We start from the raw sequence: 20172 nt of genomic DNA, 5'->3' as shown, positions 1-20172 counted from the left end.
CCACTCCAGACAACCTTATTTTCTTGGAATATCAACCTCAATCTCCCTGGCTGCAAGTGAGAAGGTGCCTGTAGGGGAAGAGACACTTTCCATGTGTGGAAGTTTAAGAGGAGATAATTGTCTAGGACTGGCTTGCTCTGAACAGAACTGTGGTTTTCAGGTTTGCCTAAATTAACTGTGGGGGAAAAAATCAGACATGAATGTTAAAAATGCGTAGACATTGAGTCAAATTAGAGAGGAGGGAAGGACAGGGTTTGTAGCAGTCACTGCTGCACACACGCTGTACTTGTGACACAGAGCAGTAGGTGGCACTGATGGCATTCACATGAGTTCTCCAGTGTCCCTGTCGTTTTGTCATTGCAGAGTCCAGGGGAGATCAGGGAGGGGCCCAGAAGTGCTCTAGGACAGCCCTCATTGCCTGCCTGGCAGCAACTTCATCTCATTCCAGCTGAGAAGTGATGGCCTTCACTCCTGCCCTGGCTGTGCAAGGCCAAAAAATGATCCAAATCTCCCACAAGTGGACAATTTTTCTTCCAGTTAGAGGACAGGCATGTAGAATAATCCTGTGAAATAGCCAGGAGGCAGAAAGGGCTACAAAACATTTGATGGGAATGGGTTTTTCTCAGTGACACTTGGTATGTGTTGTCCTAAATTAGGAATTTGGGAGTGCATGGACTTCAGGACACACCAAACCAAAGACATTCCTATCAGCTGGTCTGAGAGGCTGACATTCCCAGCCCTGCAGAATATTTTGGTCTCTACTGTTTCATCCAGAAGTGACAATGAGAGCCATCCTGCAAATATCAGCATGTCACGGGCAAGTTTAAGGTTAATATTTTTGGAACTGGCTTTGGAAAATTATGCCAGAGTAGCTTGGCCACTAAGCTGGATCCTGCAACTTGGATATAGAGGAGAATACCACCATCCTATTTAAAGTTTAAAATAAATGCAGTGATGAGCAGATATCCCTCTGAGGGACAGCACTGCTCAATGAATAATCTATGCTACAATTCATGTGTGCCATTTTCCCACGTGAGCAGAGATTTGGGAATGTTCCCTTTTGAAGTCACCTCACCCCAGGTACCTGAAGTGATCTCCTGACAAAGGAAGGACGTACAGCTCACATTCTTGGAGAGGGAACAGTGTCCCTGTCTGTATCTCCAGGTGGGCACTAGGCATTAGAGACTAAAAACATCCTGCTAATTCTACTGGGAAATAAATGCACAGGCACATGCAAACAATTTCTGAGAGACACCAAGATTTTCTGCGTGATGTCTGACATGGCTGTAACTTGAAAAATAAAATGTAAGACTAATACACTGTTTTGCCTCTTTTCTACTGTTTGGTGCCAAGCCCCCACCTATAATTCACACTCATGTACAAAGACACAAACACTTTCAAAGATATACACACATGTATTTGCTTTGATAATTATTCATTTCCTGAGGTCAACACAGTGTTTCTATCATATTTAGCATAGGAATTTGTCAGTATGTTGGTGTAACTTGTGGTATCTTCTCCTTGACTAAAAGTTGATCACAGAGAGACAGAAGCCTGACTTACTAAATATATCATAAAATCACAGAATGGTTTGGGTTGGAAGGGACCTTAACAATCACCCAGTTCCAACCCCAATGCCATGGGTAGGAGCACCTTCCACTATCCCAGGGTGCTCCAAGTCCCATCCAGCCTGGCCTTGGACACTTCCAGCAATCCAGGGGCAGCCACAGCTTCTCTGGGCAACCTGTGCCAGGGCCTAAGCAGCCTCACAGGAAACAACTTCTTCCCAATATCCAATCTAAATCTCCCCTCTGTCAGTGTGAAGCCATTGCCCCTTGTCCTGTCGCTATTTGCTCTTGTAAACATATGCTCTGGAAGTTTCTGTTTTTGTCCTGACTCCTTTGCTTCCAATAGTTCTTTTTCCTTTCTGTTACATCAAAGTCAACTCTTCCCAGGTTTGTTTCTTGTTGTGATTTTTGGGGTTATTATTTTTGTTGGGTTGGCATTTTTTCTTATGTTAAAATGCTCAGACTAGGTATGAATTCTTATTACATCTATTATCTTGAGTGACCTTGGAGGAATTGTTGTCAGGGCTGGCAGCAAATGACCACTGCATCATTTTACCTCTCTGGCTGCAAACCAAGGTTCCTATGCTGTGAAAGACTGCTGCAAACAGAGGTGCAGTGCTGAAAGAGGCATTTCCATTCATTCAGCCATGGAAGTATAGTCAGGACTTTATAAAAAACAGGTTATGCCATGATAACCCTTAAAATTTAAATTTAACCTACTGAAATTTAACCCCTTCAACAAAACACTTAAGCATAAATCCTACTCTGTGCAATAGAGGCTTTTGAGCTAAGGTCAGTGTGGTCTTAACATCTTTTCTGCCTCCTTGAGAGCCACTCTACTGACTTGAATGCACTTGAAATATATAAAAATAAGATATTTCTCCTTATTCTTCTGTCTTTTATCTTTAAAAAACCCAACCAAACAAACAAAACCCTGCAACACACAGAATCAAACTAGTACAGAAGTAACATTAAAGTTATTTCCTTCTGCATAGCAATTTGCTGTGGGAAAAACAAGCTCAGAAAAATGAACAGAAGTTCAACAAATACTCTTCTAGACTGATCTTCAGTCAGAGTATCAGGGACTCCACTGCTGTGGGTAGGAAAATCAAGTTTGATGTGGTTCTTAGACTGATTCCCAGTGATACTGGGAGAGTATTCCAGTATCTGGTACTGGTGGAGGCTGCTGAGTGAACAGACGCTTTGGAAATCATTGCATTTCTGTCTTATTGCCTAAGATACAGAATTAGCATCACAGAGAAAGCTGTATCTCAAGCAAAACTGGTTGGTCTTTTTTTTTTTGCTTCCCTTTGTATATTCATTTAATGTATCTCACAGAACAAGAATTATCAATATTTCCTTCCAAAAATCAGTGTTGGTAGGAATCCACCTTCATGCTATTTTGACAGATTTTCTGGATTTTTTACCTCAGGTATTGAATGTGTAAATATACCTAACAATGGTGAAGAGTTATTAAAGAGAAGACCATAAAGAAGAACGTATTTACTCAGAAATCTTACTTTGCATAGCCACTGCCTGGTCCTTGTTGCTTATGTTTGCAGGTACATTATTCATTTCAGATATTGAGCAAATCCAGCCCCCCTGAGCGTGACCTCTCCAACAGACCATTCTAAGTTAATGATTGGCACAGCTCCCTTGCTGGCACAGAATAACAGCTCACACAGCAATGGTATGTCAGGAGCAGTTTATAAAAATGTAGTACACCACAGGGACCACAGGTGTGGATTTTAGGAAGGCCCTGGCTACTGTAGTCTGAAAGGCTTTGGAAGTTTTGCCTTGCATAAGGCTGGATTCACACACATGCATTAGGGGAGAATTGTTTATAGAGGAAATGCCCAAAATTAGACATTGCCCTGGGAGGTCACAGGAGCAGGATCTGACTCCTAATGTTTCTGGGCTACTTGTCACACGGACAGCAAGGAGTTCAGCATCCACAATCCACTGAGAGTTTGTGGCTTAATTGGTCTGACTTATACCTGTAAATCAGGGGAAAGACCATTTCTTTGCTGCACAAGGCTAACATGAAGTTTGTAAACACAAGGTAAGAGGAACTCAGTGAGCAACTGAAGTCACCTAATTACCATAAACCACAGTCCTAAGTTAGCTGGTATAAAAGTCACGTCAGCACTACAAGTCTTAAAAATACATTTATGAAACATTTTCATCCCTCTGCAGCTATGTGTTAATTTTAACACTCACTGTTTAAATATGCCTTCAAGTTCCTGTCCCAATTTTATCATTTGACTAATAAAAAAATACATGATTTAACACTAAAAGTCAGTAAAGTCCCTTGTTGTCTGTCAATATGCACATTTGCGGTGTAATCAGACTGACTTTCTGCTCTCCAGTATTTGTGCACCTGCAAATGCAAGGGGGTCCAGAGCCTTATGGCAATTAAAATAACATTACTGATCTTACCCTGTGTGAGTGAACAGAGGAGGCTGTCCTCACTTTTCTGAAGTGTTTTGAAGCATTTCTTCTTGCTAGCTGCACTGCTCTGCCCAACAGCACCACAATGGTCTCTGCTGGGCCAAGGAATGACCAAGGTACCTCTTGAGACACAGGAATGTGGCTGAAAACCACATAAAATAAGCAACATTTGTGTATCAATGGCCTGAACAAACAAAGCATACAGAAGAAAACATAAACCTATTATATTTGGATCAAAACCCACAGATATCCTATAGCAATATTGTTATTTAGGAACTTATATGGTTGATATAATACTAAATTGTGGATAGACTCCAAGTAACAGGAGGTGATAGGCTGGTATTGTATAAACACACACAGGGAAGCTATTCTACAGCCACGCAGCTGCAATGAAAATAAAAGATTGTGTGTGCTAAGATTCCTAAGAGAAAATGATCACAATATCATTGTGGCACTTGCATAGGTCTTACAAGCATCAGTGGATGCAAGTAACAGCTGAAGAGCCTATTTGTAAAAGCTTAAAATGCACTAACCCAGGATACTCATTCCTATTTAACAATTTGGAACTAATCCTGCATAACACCTGGGATGGCTATTCACTGCTGCCTAAATTTTTTAGAATGTTTCTTCATGATGTCATATCCCCAAAAGCAGTTGAAAAAAAGGAAAGTAGAAAGAAAAAAGGGTAGTACAGTGAAATTGCTGATGTGCAAGAAAACTTCTCACCACACAAACCAATTTTTTCTTCATTCCTTCAGTTTCCTCCTTCACCTGTATCCACTTTGTCTTTAAACAGAACAGATTTTTTCATGAGTTCTCTGTTTGCTTAATGTCTAGGCACTAAAGATCTTGTTAAGTCTGTGATCACTAACAAAAAAAGCCTCCCCGGTGCACCTGGAGGGGATTGAAGCAGCTGACAGCAGGTGACAGAATCCCTCAGCTCAAGCACCAGGACCATGGATGCTGAAAATGTCCCTTTGGATCTGTTTGCCAACCACAGAACAAGGTCTGACCCTACATTGTAATGTGTGAGGATGCAGTCAGTGAAAAATCCTGTTTACTGTAGCCAGGTGACCATCAAAAATCAATATGTAACACCAGCAGAAGGGCAAAGGGAGCACTCCCTGTTCCCTGAGACAGCTGATGCCTCTTCATGCACATCACTCAAGAATCCTGCAAGGTCCCACAACACAACTTTGAATTACTTAATTGCTGAGAAGACTGTAAGAACAAAGCCAGGAAGGAACTGTGCAAGGTTCCTGTACTAAAAGTGCTCAGGTGAATTTTCCTAATGGGTGTGTCCTGAAAAGAGTAGCATCTTGTGCCATTTACCTCCTAAATCCAGCTGATCATGAACAGTTCTTAGCAGGAACTTTAATCCATCCAGGTGTGGAAAGCTTTCCAGTAAGATCGCCACACCAAGCTAGGAAAGCAGAGAATATAATTTCCTCCCCCCTCTTGGCAAAGGAGGCTGGAATTCAGCCTGTAACAAGAATAAAACATCTCCCGAGGTCTCTGGGATACTCTTTGTAAATAATGCTGCCAGCAGCATGCCATGCATATTTCAGTAACTACACGATCCTTACTGAATCACACAAAGTTAACCTGCAATTTAACAACACTTGCATGATCTTCCCTTTTAAAAGGAACTACAAAAATTAAGCTACCTGCTTGTGAAAGTGTTTTAGTCCAATATCCAAAGCATTTTAATGCAGATAGAAAAGAGCTTTAAATTGCTCCAGCATAGTCTCAGACCATTTGTAATGAAACAAAACTAACAGGCCCCACAAGACACATGGATTTGATGCTGTCTGTCCCCTGGACATTTAGATTCTGCAGTTCTATTTTATGGTTAATATTTACTCCATAACAGTAAGTGATTAAGAAATAAACTACGATTTTTTTTTTAATCTGCTCCCCCTCCAAGTATATAAAGCCTTTAACAATCATGCTGAAATTTAGAGATTTAAGACCCAACTTGGTTTGTCTAATAAACAAGACCAAAATCACAACATTCCAGTCTAGGTCCAGAAAAAAACCTTGAATTTTGGATAATCAAATAGAAAATAATATTGTTTTTTGAATTATAAGAACTAGGCACCACTAACAAGCAAAGAATTTAGTCCAGAAGAGGGAAGGATCTATGGGACTCTTTCTATGCCAGTGGCATACAGAACCTTATTGCTGGCATATTTTTGGCTGGTGGCACAGAGCCAAATGCTCATTCCATTTCCTCTACTCATCAGTAAAACTATGAAGTTCTCTATCAGAAACAGGTCTGGGAATGAACTCCACTTACTCAGCACCTGGACTGAGAAAAGCCAGTGGTGGTAGCTTGCTCACAGCAAGGTGGTGCTAGCGAAATCCCACCAATTCACTCTTACTACTTTGTTTCCAACCTTTTAGAAGGACACATCAAGTCTACACTTCCATGTAGTCCGTAGCAAACACTACAGGAAAATGCCAGAGTAAGGCAGATAATTTACATACTGAAAGAGTCACTAAGACAACCAAAGACGCCTGAAAATCGCTTTATTTGTTTGCAAGGTTGTGCGTTACAGCAAGCATAAGCTTAGCTACCATGGACAAAAGTCTGGAAGAACATTTCATGTTGACCATTGAGATACACAGTGAGTAGAACCCCCATCTGCAAACAACACGCTGTTTTTCTACAACATTGCTGAAACCTAGCATTCAGGAGTTACAGATCCTTGATATCCTTCTGGACGTCCCACAGTGTGTCCGCGCTCTTCCTCAGCTGGCTCACCTCATCGTCCTTCAGCTTTTGGTTGATGACACTCGTCAGGCCAGAGGAACTTAGGACAGAAGGAAGGCTCAAGAAGACCTCATTCTGAATGCCATACATGCCCTGTCACAAACAGAAGAGATCAGACACAGGCCTGTCATCACAGATCTGTGGTTGGTTTATGTTGCAGAGCTCAAAAACCATCGTTTTACAACCTGCAGAAAAAATTTCAGCCACAATGAATTCAAGAAAATAAATAGTATAGAGCTGTTTCAGACCAAATGCCTGGCAATACCAAACAGCTGATGGCAGAAACCCCACTTTCAAACCTCTCTCTCACTTAGTTCTATACAGCAAGGAGCTGAAAAGATTCAGACACAGGATTAGGATTAGGATTAGGACAGGCCAACAGAGGGAGCTCAGAGCCCTTGCTGCAGCAGAGGTTGGGGAGCTGGTACAGACCACATACAGCAGTTTACACCAGCTATAAAAGGACAATGGCTCTTGGAATCACAGCTGGGCCTCCAAGAACTCTTCCACTTTTACACTGATAACTTCCTTTCAAGGAATCTGCATATGCTACACATAGCAAAGCTTCACACAAAGGTAGTTCTGCACAGAGAACTTCCTTTTCAGCTCCATACTTGTGAAAAGAGGTCAGCCTAGAAGAAAGGGCAATAGTAAGCTGCCATTTGAAATTCAAAGTAGTATTTTACAAAGCTTCCTTCATTCAGCACCTTGCTAATAGAGGCTATTTAGCCTGTCCAGAACAAAAAAGAGCCAGAGTGTCCAATCAGCCCCCAATTCTTACCTTCACCAGAGTAGCAACTGAATGAACCCGGTATAGGTTCTTCAGGATGGTCTCACAGAGGTCAGCCACACTAAAGCCAATAGCCCAGTTTGTGTATCCCTTTAGTTTGATCACCTCGTAGGCACTAGGAAACATTGAAATACAACTTCATTAAGATGTCTTCAAGCAAGCCACTGCACATTACAAGTCTTAAAACCAGTCAATGTAAGCCATTTAAAAATTTTCAAACTCCTGAAACACACTGTACGTTTTGGAATTAAAATGTCCAAGTTATGTGTTTCAACATTAGAGGATAAAGCATAAAATCTGTATTATCCCCTATGCATAATAAAGAATCCTGTCGTTCTCATAGGATTAGCTGCAAACAAAATTAGCTCCCACCTAGGAAGAGATCCTAGCGTTAAGTAGAAAATGGCACCTATACCTGACAAGCTCTGTTTCAGTCAGAGGCACAATGGAATAGGCAAACATTTAGAGTCAAAGCACCACTACATCCTGAGGTTTTTAGCCAGCATCTGCACACACTTTATCCTAGTGAGTGTATACTCATTTCACAAGAGACTTAGCAACATGTAGTCAGCTGTACGCAAACTCTCCTGCATCCATGAACAGCATTTTCCCCAATTCCAACACTCTGCTCACAGAAACATGCTACTTTTTCTTGGGCTTGTGCCCTTTGAACAAAGTTACCTGTTGAAGAAGCTCCACGTGGGAAAACAAGCACTCACAGCTCAAGTGCTCCAGCACTTAAGTGGGTTTTTTATGCAATAACCTGTCTCCTTGGAGGGTAACAAATCTTACCAGCTGAAATCCTGCATTTCTGTGTTTAAAAAAGCAGCCCCACTCACTCAAGCAACACTCTACCTAAGAGGGCATGAAAGCTGCACCAGAAGAGACAGAGTGTACACAAACTGTTGTCAGCATGGCATCCATCCACATTATCCCTCAGATCATCATACCTTGCAACCACTTGCTTGTGGATCTCCTTCCAGTTCTCAGGATCTTTGTCAGTTCCCATGGCGGGGTTCAGCTCCTGGAGGGAAACCCCTGCCACGTTCACTCCACTCCAAACAGCCACTGCAAAAGAGGCAGGACATCAGTGCCAACAGCACCTGGCAACTCCCCCTCCACCTTTCCTAGCCAAAATAATTGGAAACAAAGGAGGAGCAGCCAGAACTACAGCAATGGCTGAGGCAGGTTTTACATTTTTATTTAGCTACAGTTAAATCTCAGAACTCTGGGAGTCAAACGTGAGACTGTTTTAGTACTGGCACTTAAACAAGTCACTTGTAACATGTGACAAGTCAGAGCCTGGAAGTTTCTGAAGTCAGAAACATCAAATTCTAGTAAAAAGGCATATTTTAGCTACCTGGCCTTTTAGAACTGATTTTACTCAAAATGGCAGCATTTGCAGTTTCACTAATCAGTAGTAGGATCAGCCTTCAAGAAGTCTGTTCTTATTTACACAAATAAGAGGGCAGCAATATGCAAACTTAGACTATCAAGACAGGAACATGCACCTCTCCCTGCATCCTGGAAGCTCAGAGGCAGGCTGAGTCTCTGTTTTTGGGAAGTAAGCAGGAATGTGGAGTTACTTCAAAGCAAAAGCAGCTGTGACAATGACACAGGATAAGCTCTGCATGTGCTCAGCCAAACTCTGCTTTCATTGGTATAGAGCTGGCTACAATAATTGCTGCTGTTGATCAGACACTGTACTTAGATCAAATGCAATGGGACAATGAAGAGGTGGCTCCCTTAGAAATACACAGCATGAAAATATAAAGTAGTAACAATGTACATAGATGTTCTGCTGCAGCATTTCAGATTTGGAATACATGAACTGAATTAGGACAGATAAATTTCTTTGATTTCTCATTTTAAAACTATCTTTGCTTTAAACAGCAAGGAGGAAAGTCACAAAATAAGGTAAGGGATAATTTTGTTAGCCTGGATATGGACTGCTAGAATAACAAGCTCAGCTAATGACCTAGCAAGTGCTGATACTGCTTTCAGAGAACTGTGCCAAAGGCTATGGAATTGTACTCCAAAAACTGAGGATAAAGAGAAGCAAGCTGCAGCCTTCATAACACAGCCTCACAAAACTGGCCTTTTCAGCTCAGGCTTCAATCGTACAGCCACAATCATATTTATTAAATGTAGGTGGATTTCCTGTACTTCTCTCAACTCTAATCTTCATAAAAATACAGCAAAGTACCAGTTACTTGAGCTCAGCTGCAGCCGTTCCTTTAGAATCCTGTAAGAAACCTCAGGCCTCAACCTCTGCTATGGTTTGGCTCATTCCCAGGGAGATCAGAACTGCTCCTTACCACTGGAATCACCGTGCTCTCCCAAGATCCAGCCATGGCAGCTGCTTGGATGGATCCCAAGTCTCTCGGACATCAGATAACGGAATCTGGCCGTGTCCAGATTGCAGCCACTTCCAATCACACGGTTTTTTGGCAGCCCACTCAGCTTCCATGTGATATAGGTTAATATATCCACTGAAAGGAAAAGCATGCAAGGCAAATGAAACTCCACTCACACCAAAAATGCTCCAAAAATTTCCTTACTGAGCGTAGTAGGGCAATCAGGAGGACTCAAAACACAGTCATGCTCACTGATCAAGGAAGTTTGGATCTGGCTATTTGGGGGATTAAAATGGATGCAGTGCTTGAAATTTTAAACAGTAGCTTGATGGGTCCTAAGAAAATTTGAGGAAGGTCTTTAGAGATTAGATTCCTACCAGCTAAAGTTGGACACACTTTTTTTTGATCACAGTTAAAGCCCTAGGGCATTCAGAACTGGGACTGATCTCATATGGCTAAAACATTCCAGCAATTTCCTGAATAATGCTCCCTTCCAGTTCACCATCACAACAACAGGTTAAACAATTTACAACCAAAAGTCTGAGATTTACATACTCTTTGTAGCTGGTAATTCCTTCAGTTTAATTTCTTAATTTGTGCACTAAGCACTTTCTACATCTACCACCTCTGCAGCATGAAAAGCCAGATGAGCAATGTGCTTTAGCTGCATTTGTTTCTAAAAATACAGTTTTAGGAAAAAACCCAGAGCTAGGTAGGGCAGACAGAAGGATGTGAGCAGAGAGCTCTAATTCACAGCTCAAAGCAACAGCAATAAGCAGGCTGCAGGAATTGACTCCAACTCTGAGGAGCCAGGCAGTTCTCAGGAGGGAACACATTTGTGTGCCCAGATCTGAAATGCATCATTTGCTCTGCTCAGGCACCAAGCACAGCTCACACCTCACCAGTGGCATGTTCCCTACAGCCTCAGCTGGGGCAGGGAAGGGCATCAAGGTTACACACCCAAAGCTCCTTCTCATGGGCTCACAACAACCTTCACTATGTAAGACTAGTGGACAAAACTCCACACACTGAGAAAACAAAGGATTATAAAAATAATTCTGAAAAAGCAACATGCAATTCTCCTCCTGCAGCTGCTCTGCTGGAGAGAAGTCAACAGGCTGAATTCAGCTTTGCTAGAACAAGAACAGCCTGATCTTTGTCTCAGTTTGGTTTTCAGGTAAGTGCTTAGAACTGCTGCAAGTCACTCTATTTGCTCAGAATACTGGCTGACTGTACGCCAGATCATCACTCATCCCCCAACAGAGCATGCAATGGTTCCACTCTGCTAGGTTTTCTTTAAAAGCAGTGTCACTTCATCACCACAGTTCTTCAATAGAGGTTTCAGATGTTGAATTAAGCAAAGACAACCCTACAGGGACACCCAACAAAGCACACCAGAATATTTACAGTTACCTTTAGACATCCAAATATCCAAGCTGTCTCAGTGCAATGAGATACTTGCAAGTGAACAGACAAATATGCATAATTAACTCTTTTTCCTGTTTTAATTGAACTGTGGAGTACAGACGGCCCTTGTTTCACCATAGGCTTCAGCATGCAAATGCTTTTTTCTGAAAATATAGCCACAACTACAGGGCAAGTTCTTCATGCTGAAAAACAGCCCTATCCTATCCAGACACAAAAGCTTCCATTAGAGAGAAAAAATTTAAATTTCCTACTGCTTAAGCCAAAGTATGCAAAGAACTTAACTATTTATCACGAAGCACTCTTCTAAAATGGACACGACAAGTTCTGAATAAAAAGATCATCAGAAAGTACAGACTATTTGTCTGTACTGTCAGATGTCCACAAAAAGCTATTAAGTTCCAACAATTTGTATTTGAAGAGATTTTCTGAGAACTAACTAATGTTTTATCTTGTCAAACCAAATCTGTAAGTAATTAGGAGAGGAGTGCATTACCTGGGTTGGAAACCACCAGGATGATGCAGTTGGGGCTGTACTTGACAACCTGAGGAACGATGTTTTTGAAGACATTCACATTCCTCTGCACCAGGTTGAGGCGACTCTCTCCCTCCTGCTGACGGACTCCTGCAGTCAGCACCACGATCTTGGAGTTGGCAGTGACAGCATAGTCTAACCAGAGCACAGGGGAGAAGATACAGAGTGTGTTTAAAATAACTCCACTAATTCCAGTAGCATTGTGTTAATACAGGAGTTAGAGGGAGCTTCTGCATTCAAACCCAAAACCCAAAGCATCAGTTTGAAAGCCAGCAACATCTCCTAACATTGACCTGATATATCAATACCTGGGTGTTGAGAGTCCATTTAGCCATTCTTTCTCTCATTTCCACTATGAAAAAAATACTATTTCTTCTACATAGAGTTTCACTAAAATCAATTTTACTAAACAAGCCCCAAATTGTTAAGAGATGTAAGAGAGCCCAGCTTAAGAGCCACTGCCATTATGGTATTCATCTGAACTCACCCCAACTCACACACTTCACCTTATTCAATGCCAAATTCTAAGAATTCTTTAGGACTGCACAACTAATTCTCCACTATTAAGCAAAGTCACAAAATATCAGTATTAAACCAAAGAAACTGAAGTGCACCTTTGTCTGCCACGATCTTGTGAGTGTGAAGGAACACGCTCCCATGCTGCAGGTCCATCATTTCTCCTTTTAGTCTGTCTTCCATAACATCAACCAGAGCAAGCTCATCACAAAGACCCTAAAAACAACAAAATGTGAAGTCAATGAAGCAGTTCACATGCATTTTAAAGTTAACCCAGAGCAGAGCTAAACTACATTTTAAAGTAACATGTTTCCCCCATCTGAAAGCATCTTTCTCCAAATAAACCAGCACTATCTTGGTGTTCTGATGCATCTCATGAAGTCAGAGGCTACTATAGCACAGATTCACAAAACCCACTCAGACTTTCCAAAAAAGGTATAATTTGTGGAGACTTTGAGTGCACAGCCAACCCTTTGCTAGAAAAGCACTTCTTAATTTAGTTATTATCTTTGGAAAAAAGTTGCATCTTTCAGAGTTGTGGCAAACCCTCTAAATCTATCCAGCTAACGGGCCTGTTTTAAATATTTAAATATCTGAAAGAACATACCATCTAAAATAAGAATTCTCTTTCAACATACCATCAGTCAATTCATTTCACAAAAATATACAATGAGAACAGATCTCCTCAACGCTGAAATTGTGAGAAAAAGGATTCTTTAGCTATTTTTCTCTACAGGAGCTACTGTGTGATCAGATCTGTGAGAACAGATTTAGCTCCCATTTCTAAATCAGTATGGTAACACCAATGTCTCTAACTGAGCAGGAACTAAATAACTAACGTGGAAGTTTTAGAGTCATGCAAATTTGTACAGTTAATACCACACCAACAAACTGAAATCAGTATTAGAGCCAAGCATTTTGCACAAGTGAAACCCACATCATACTGGTTGGCAGTGGCTGAACATGAGCCAGCCCAGCTGGCCAAAAAGGCCAAAGGCATTCTGGCTGTATCAGAAACAGAGTGGCCAGCAGGACCAGGGCAGTGACTGTCCCCCTGGGCTTGGCACTGAGGCTACACCTCAAATCCTGTATTCCCTCACTACAAACATATTGAGGGGCTGGAGCGTGTCCAGAGAAGGGAACGGAGCTGGAGAATGGAGCTGGAGCATCAGGAGAGGCTAAAGGAGCTGGGGGGCTCAGCCTGGAGAAAAGGAGGCTCAGGGGAGCCCTACTGCTCTCCACAACCCCCTGACAGGAGGGGGCAGCCAGGTGGGGTTGGGCTCTGCTCCCAAGGAACAAGGGACAGGATACACCCTGTGCCAGGAGAGGTTTATATTGGATAGAAGGAAAAAATTCATCACCAGAAGGGTGGTAAGGCTGCCCAGAGAAGCTGTTGGGTCACAATCCTTTGATGTGTTTATAAAACTTTTAGATGTGGCACTTGGAGACACGCTCTGGGTTAACAGTTGGTCTCAATGATCATAAGAGATCTTTTCCAGCCCAAATGATTCTATTACATTATTATAATTCAGTTACAAGAACCAGATGGTTTTATTATGAAAACATTTTATACTGCAGCTTATAGTTGTGAAAGAGTAAAAGCAGAAACCTGACAGAAATAAACTCCATGTCATCATCCATGCTTGAAGAATTTAAAGCCAGTTCTTATTCTGAGTTTGGTGCATACTGTTCATTAACAGTAAAACTTTGTGCCTAGCTATCTGACAAGGCAGTTTGACCCTGCTTAGAGAAGTGCATTAAATGAATGCTGAATTGTGGTTCAATTTGTGGTAACATCACCTGGCTCCCCCACAGGTAACATCAAAAACAACTGATTTCAGACCATGACAGGCAACCATGTGCTTAAAAATCGTTATATATAAAAACCCACATGGAGCTATCACTGTTTTTCCATTAAATTTCTTCTTTACTTATTTGTTTTAAAAACTATTTGCCGCTTTCACATCAGTTTCGCACTTAGTTTCATTGTGGCCTGTTCCTTCTGTCAGTTTTTCTTTGCTCACAGGGTTCATGAATATCAGCAAGTGAAAGGCCTTATTTTTTTTTTTTTTAATATAATTAAACATGCATTAAAACATGCATCCTCAGGGTAATTCACTGGAGGGTCATCTACAAACAAATTACAGTTGGTTTATTCATACAAGCAAGATTTTTCATCTGACTGTGAACTATCTGATTTAAGATCTGCCCCTGCAAGGGTGCAGGGCATATCTGTTGGTGCCTTCTTTTTAAAACAAAAAAAGTCTGCAGTTTCTACCTGTCTTTTCAAATTTAATGAATTCACAATATTCTCTAAAAACAAAGTGCAAAGTACAAGACATCCTCATTGATTAATAAGCCTTTACTTTGCTCAAAGACTGCACCATGAGATTTGACAAACGTATCCCACAAACCAGCAGCAGGAAAAGTCATAATAACCTCCAAGTTCAGCCCTCTGTTTTTAGTTATTTAAAAACTAGCTAACACCTCTCTGGAAAAAAAAAAATAAAGTCATTTAAACAAGCAAAAAGGGCTTAAGAGAAATCAAGAAGCTGCTGAAGGGGATAGCAGTATTTTCAGCTACTAGAGCACATATTCTTTAAAAGAATAAAAGCAAACACTCTTGATTGCTATCCTATATTTCACCCAGATTTTTGCTCTGTCCCCATTCTTTGCCCAGCAGAGCTCCCTCACCAAGCAAACTCCAGCTTTGTTGGGGAAGAACAAAAAATTAAGAAGAGAATGAGAAGTGTGGTAGGGGCTGCAGAGTCATTCCTACCTACATTTTCCCAGCAGCCTGGAAAATCATTCTGCCTAATGAGACATTTACTGCTAAACAAAGACAGAAAAGTGAGAGAACAAGGAGAGGTTGAATGTGGAGGTCAGGCTTGTAGGTCACTGCTAGCTTACCCGAGCTGCTAATGATTCATTCCTGTGCCAACCTCCCAAATGTCCCACCTTTTCCTAAGAAAGGCAGTGCAGAGCACGACAGCACGCAGGCTTGGGGAGCACGCTGTCCTTGAGCCGTACCTTTCCAAGGACGCTGATAGCAGCGGCCATCCCAACCTGGCCAACCCCCACAACCGTGATCTTGTTGTTGGGGACCTTGGCTCCCTCTGCAATGGGGCTGATCAGCTGGTCCTTGACGGTGGCCATGGTGTTCTGTGAGGAGAGACGGAAAGATGTGGATCAGAGCAGGCCAGAGGGAGCTGAAGGCATTTTCTGAAGGGAGGAGTCACCTGCCACAGCCTACGTAAAGCAGCTCCGGGCACGCTGCCCTTGCTCGCGGGGCTCCTTCCAAGCCACGAGTCACCCCTCACCACCCACACAGCTCTAGGTGCCTGCCCTCCCTGTGCCCGGCCAGGGGCTGGCAGCACACCCCGCTACCGCCGTTCCCAGAGCCGCCCGCCAGAGGTGAAATTCCATCAGCGCTGCCGAGCCCTGGGCATTCACCTCTCGGCACACTGGGGCTCCGGGACGGGACTCCACGAGCCAGCCGGGCCGCAGGGAGCGGGCTGGGATTTCCCCGGCTCCTCTCCTCGGGCCCCCGAGGCTGCCCGAGGCCCAGGGCCGCGCCAGGGCAGTCAGGGGCCGCAGCGGCACCAGGGCGCCCTGAGTACAGCCGGGGACCAGCCCCGAGCCACCGCCCGGCCCCGGCCACCCCAAACCTGCGGGAGCCGCAGCCCAGCTCGGGCCATCCTAGACCCCAACACTCGGAGCCCGCAGCCCGGCTCCGGCCACTCCAAACCCAAACCTCCGGGAACCGCCGCCCGGCTCCGGCCATTCCAGACCCCAACCTGAACCCTCGGGAGCCCGGCCCGGCTCCGGCCACCTCAGGCATCACCCGCTGGCCACGCAGGGATGCTCGGCGCGCGGCAAGGCCGAAGCACGGCGGGATCAAGTGATGGGCCGGCTGGGCGGCCACCCAGCACCTCGTGTCCCGGAGCGGGGTCTCCCCGTACGCACCGGGCAGCGGGAGCAGCGCAGAAGCGGCGAGGGGAGCGCGGAGCTCAGGCAGGGAGCGCTCCGGAACGGAAGGGGCGCGGGGCTCAGGCAACGAGCGCTCCGCAACAGAAGGCGAGCCGGAGCAGCTCGGGGAGAGCGGGGCTCGGGGCTCGGGGCTCAGGCAAAGACCGCTCCGCAGCGGAAGGGGCGGGCCCGGCGGCGCGGGCTGGGGGGAGGCGGCGGCCGCGCTCAATCCCCGCCAAGGACGGAGCCTCAAGGATGTCGCTGCTCCGCCCCGGTCCCGCAGTGGCGCAGGGCCGGCGCTGGTGGCCCGTCCCTGGAGCTGTGTCCCCGGGACACCGCTGGGCGCGCCGCCGGGAGCAGCGATGCTGCCGGGGCCGGGGGTGGCCGTGCGACACTGGTGGCCTCGGCAGCTCCTCTTCCACAGGGAACAACGGGGCTGTTGGTCCCTGGTGTCACAGAGCCGCAGGCTTAGCCAGAATCGCTGCAATCGATATAAAATATGGCAAAAGTAAAGCATTTTACCTGGTCTTTCGGGGAGAACTTGCTCAAGTTGGGGATGTCTCCTCAGTAAGGGGTATCTGATTTTTGCGCCCGCTGATTTCTGCCCCGGGCCTGACTCCGGTTGGATTTTTGGTGGTTGGACGAATCCCTCCTGGAGACACGGAGCGATGCCCCGGCAGGAATAAGGGAGGTAACCTGAGGCAGGCCAACAAAGAGTGTAACCTGAGCAGAGCCACCACCACTGCGCCTCCTCCCTCTCCCTCGGTCTCGGCCAGACCCAGCACATTCTTTCGCGATATCCTAGTAGGGCATCCCTTTAAGATGGTAATAAGCGTGAATGTAGTTCAACGCCTTGTTAAAGTAGGAAGCAAATCCGACACTGTAAGTAGCAATAAGAGTCAGATGATATTTTCCTTTTCCTCATACACGCAGAACACACAGACTGAAAATCTGGGTGTACAATCGGCCACTGCTGCTGAGCGGAGAAGGAAGGTATTTCTTGGAATTCCTCCAGGACCAAAGCAAGCAAAATACAGGATAACAACAAACAGAGTTTGTTTCATCTAGTGATCTAACATTACATCTTTCTAGCCGTAAAGGAAGAAAGTAGAAGCACAACACTGAATGGTATGCAATTAGTTCCAGTGGGGAAGAAACCAGAAAGCTTTAGGTTCCCCATCACACATGATTTAGTCTCTCTCACAAGAGGGAAAACAGAACAGTGGATTCCAGAGTCCTCCCAAATAAGTCACTGGGTTAAATGGGACTAGGCAGAGAGCCCAGCCCTGCCTGCCTATGACTATGGCTGCCCTTTTTTTTATTCTGTTGCTGCGGCTGGTTTAAAGTTGTATCGATTGTTTTTTTCCAGATATTTTGCCAGGTTTAGTAATAACTGGATTAATTCCCCATGGCTCACCAAGCAGCCAAACAAATGATGGTGGGAGCATGGTGGTGAGCAAAGGATGAAACCTGCTTTTCTGGGCAGCAGATCAGTACAGATCCATGCTGGCTTTAAATCACTGTCTAACTGTGGCCTGCTTTGCTTCTACACATTTTTTTGCAAAAGGTCCCCTGCAGGGAAAGAAATGGGTTAAGCCATCCACATGACACTTCAGGTAGCAGCTTGCTGTAAGAAAATCAATTCAAGACTTTGAAATTACAGCTGCACTGGAAGCTGGAGGTAAATAATAATTACACAATGAAACGTAAGGGTCAGAAAAGCTGTCTTCTATAATCACAACAGGAACATGCACAGCTCAAATTTAAGGAAATAGGGAGGAAAGGAGATAAAAAGATTCTGGAGATATTAGGGAAGGACCAGAGGAAAGTTTTTAATTCCTGACCCATAACCAAGGTCCTTGTCCTGCCCGTGCCTGTTGTGAGGAACATTCACCACTGCATTGTGTCTTCTTTGGGCAGGATCCTTCTCTCTCCTTATGAACTTTCAACAATCAGTTATCACAGTAGCATTTGGAATTAGAGAGGGAAATGTACCATTCCTATTTGCAAGATATTAAAGCTTTAAAAGGCAGACAGTCCATTTACCACAGGTTACAAGAGCTCTTCTTATGATCAGGCTTCATTTTGCATGCAGTGCTAAAAGCACAGGGTATTTAATCCCCTACCTGAAGTCCTTTCAATCGAAATAGACAAGGTAGGAGCAAGACAGTGGGTAGAAGAAAGAAGCTTGTTCCCTTTTCCTGCTCTTAAATATTTACTTACTTATTGTTCCAGATGATGGAGGATTGAGGCACAGAGAGGTGAAAAGATCTCCCCAAGGTCACATGGAAAATCTCCTGGTGACAGGTCACAGTTTCAAAGTTCAGCTCCAGTTTGGCAACATTGGCATTTTTGATGCAGCGCAGTTCTCCAGAAAAACAAACCCTAATGTTAAGGGACACGGTGTAAATAAATTTGCCTGGTAACCTTCATACAATTACAACATATATTTTGTGCATACATTTTAATCACTTCAACTTTTGGGTTGTATACAAAGTATGTCAATAGATAAGTCTGAGATACTTCACTACTTCCATCTGTCCCATCACCTTCCCAAAATGAAAGTAGATAGGATTTCCCTGCTTTTTTTTCCCCCCCAAAACTACCCTTAAACCTGATTTAAAAAAAGAGAGATCTCAATCGAAAATCTCTGTTCATGGTACCGTTTCACACAGCAGGATGCTGATGTTCTGATGGCCATGGTCTGATGATGGCTGTAGCCCTAAGTCATGAAGAGTTTAACCTAGGAAGGGAAGGAACCCTTACACCACAGGATGGCATGTAGGGCTGATGGCAATGTGAAGATTTTCTCACTGTGTTAGACCTGGTGGATCTCATTCTTGCCCTACAGGATGAATGTTTTCTAAGCATTATTGCACGTGGATGTCATGGACGGAAAAGCATTAGATGTTCAGCTTTGCAGTTACAGAGAATTGATTTAATCTGCTGGAAATTGTTAAGTGCTGTCACATGCAATGCTGGCAGATGCTGAATTAAAATTCTGGTCCACCTATGTTAATTCTGTGCTTCTTCACCTGGATTTGCCATTTGGAGGAAAAATACATCACACAATAAAGAAAAATTATCTTGGAGTGGCAGCTTTGCAAGCTTCTTTTGCCCTGGTTTAGTTTGAAGGAACAGTTCCTTATTTTTGGCAGTGAGCCAACTTTCTGTTTAATTTTTGTTTAACGATTAGACAGTGCAAACAGATAACACACTCATAATAAGTGCTTTAGAATGGAGTGAGTTAAAAAAAAACCAAGCAAACACATCATGAGCTTGAGGGCTATAGTGCAAAAGGAGTGAAATGTGATTATCTCATTTAATGAATATTTTTGATGCCAGAGGAAATAAATGGTGATAAGTTTTACAATTAGGTAAGTAATAGCACTCAGTTTGTAAGAACTAAACTTTGTTTATTTAATGAGCTCTGGCTCATTAAAAGGTTCAGGAAAACCTACAGCTGCTAAACAAAGTGACAAGACAGAAACGGGGCAAACAGTGCATATGCAAGCAAAAATATATGAAACTGAAATTACAGACAGACAATGATTTTTTTATCAATAGATAAATTTCCATACAATAAGGATGGGGTTTTCTTCCTCTGAACTGGTTAACTGTTCAGAAAACTTAGTAGTCCTAAGATTTTTATGTATGGATTTTGTAACTTTACCTGTATGTCTGAAAGAGTGAATATGACCTTGTCAGACTAACACCTCTCCAGACACAGACGCAAGGTCGTGTTCATACTGGAGAGTTTTTTACATCAGTGCAATCACCCCCTG

General features: G+C 43.6%; 1 protein-coding gene across 2 annotated transcripts; it reads right to left on the bottom strand.

Moving 5' to 3' along the window:
* Positions 1–6534: 6534 nt before the first annotated feature.
* Positions 6535–17066, bottom strand: LDHB (lactate dehydrogenase B). Of its 2 annotated transcripts, none has more exons than XM_036404926.2 (8): positions 16910–17066; positions 15449–15580; positions 12517–12634; positions 11864–12037; positions 9904–10077; positions 8536–8653; positions 7577–7700; positions 6535–6888 (listed from the first exon to the last, which is right to left on the bottom strand). In XM_036404926.2, exons 2-8 carry the CDS (start codon positions 15572–15574, stop codon positions 6721–6723), a joined length of 1002 nt encoding a protein of 333 aa, XP_036260819.1. In that variant the 5' UTR covers positions 15575–15580; positions 16910–17066; the 3' UTR covers positions 6535–6720. The 2 variants fall into 2 exon arrangements, with proteins under 2 accessions (XP_036260819.1, XP_036260818.1); XM_036404925.2 differs by lacking the exon at positions 16910–17066 and adding an exon at positions 16385–16538.
* Positions 17067–20172: the final 3106 nt, after the last annotated feature.

This window comes from Molothrus ater, chromosome 5 (assembly GCF_012460135.2).
Source record: "Molothrus ater isolate BHLD 08-10-18 breed brown headed cowbird chromosome 5, BPBGC_Mater_1.1, whole genome shotgun sequence".
NCBI lineage: Eukaryota > Metazoa > Chordata > Aves > Passeriformes > Icteridae > Molothrus > Molothrus ater.
The sequence above is the reverse complement of the archived record's forward strand: the minus strand, read 5'-3'. Positions and strand labels throughout refer to the sequence as shown.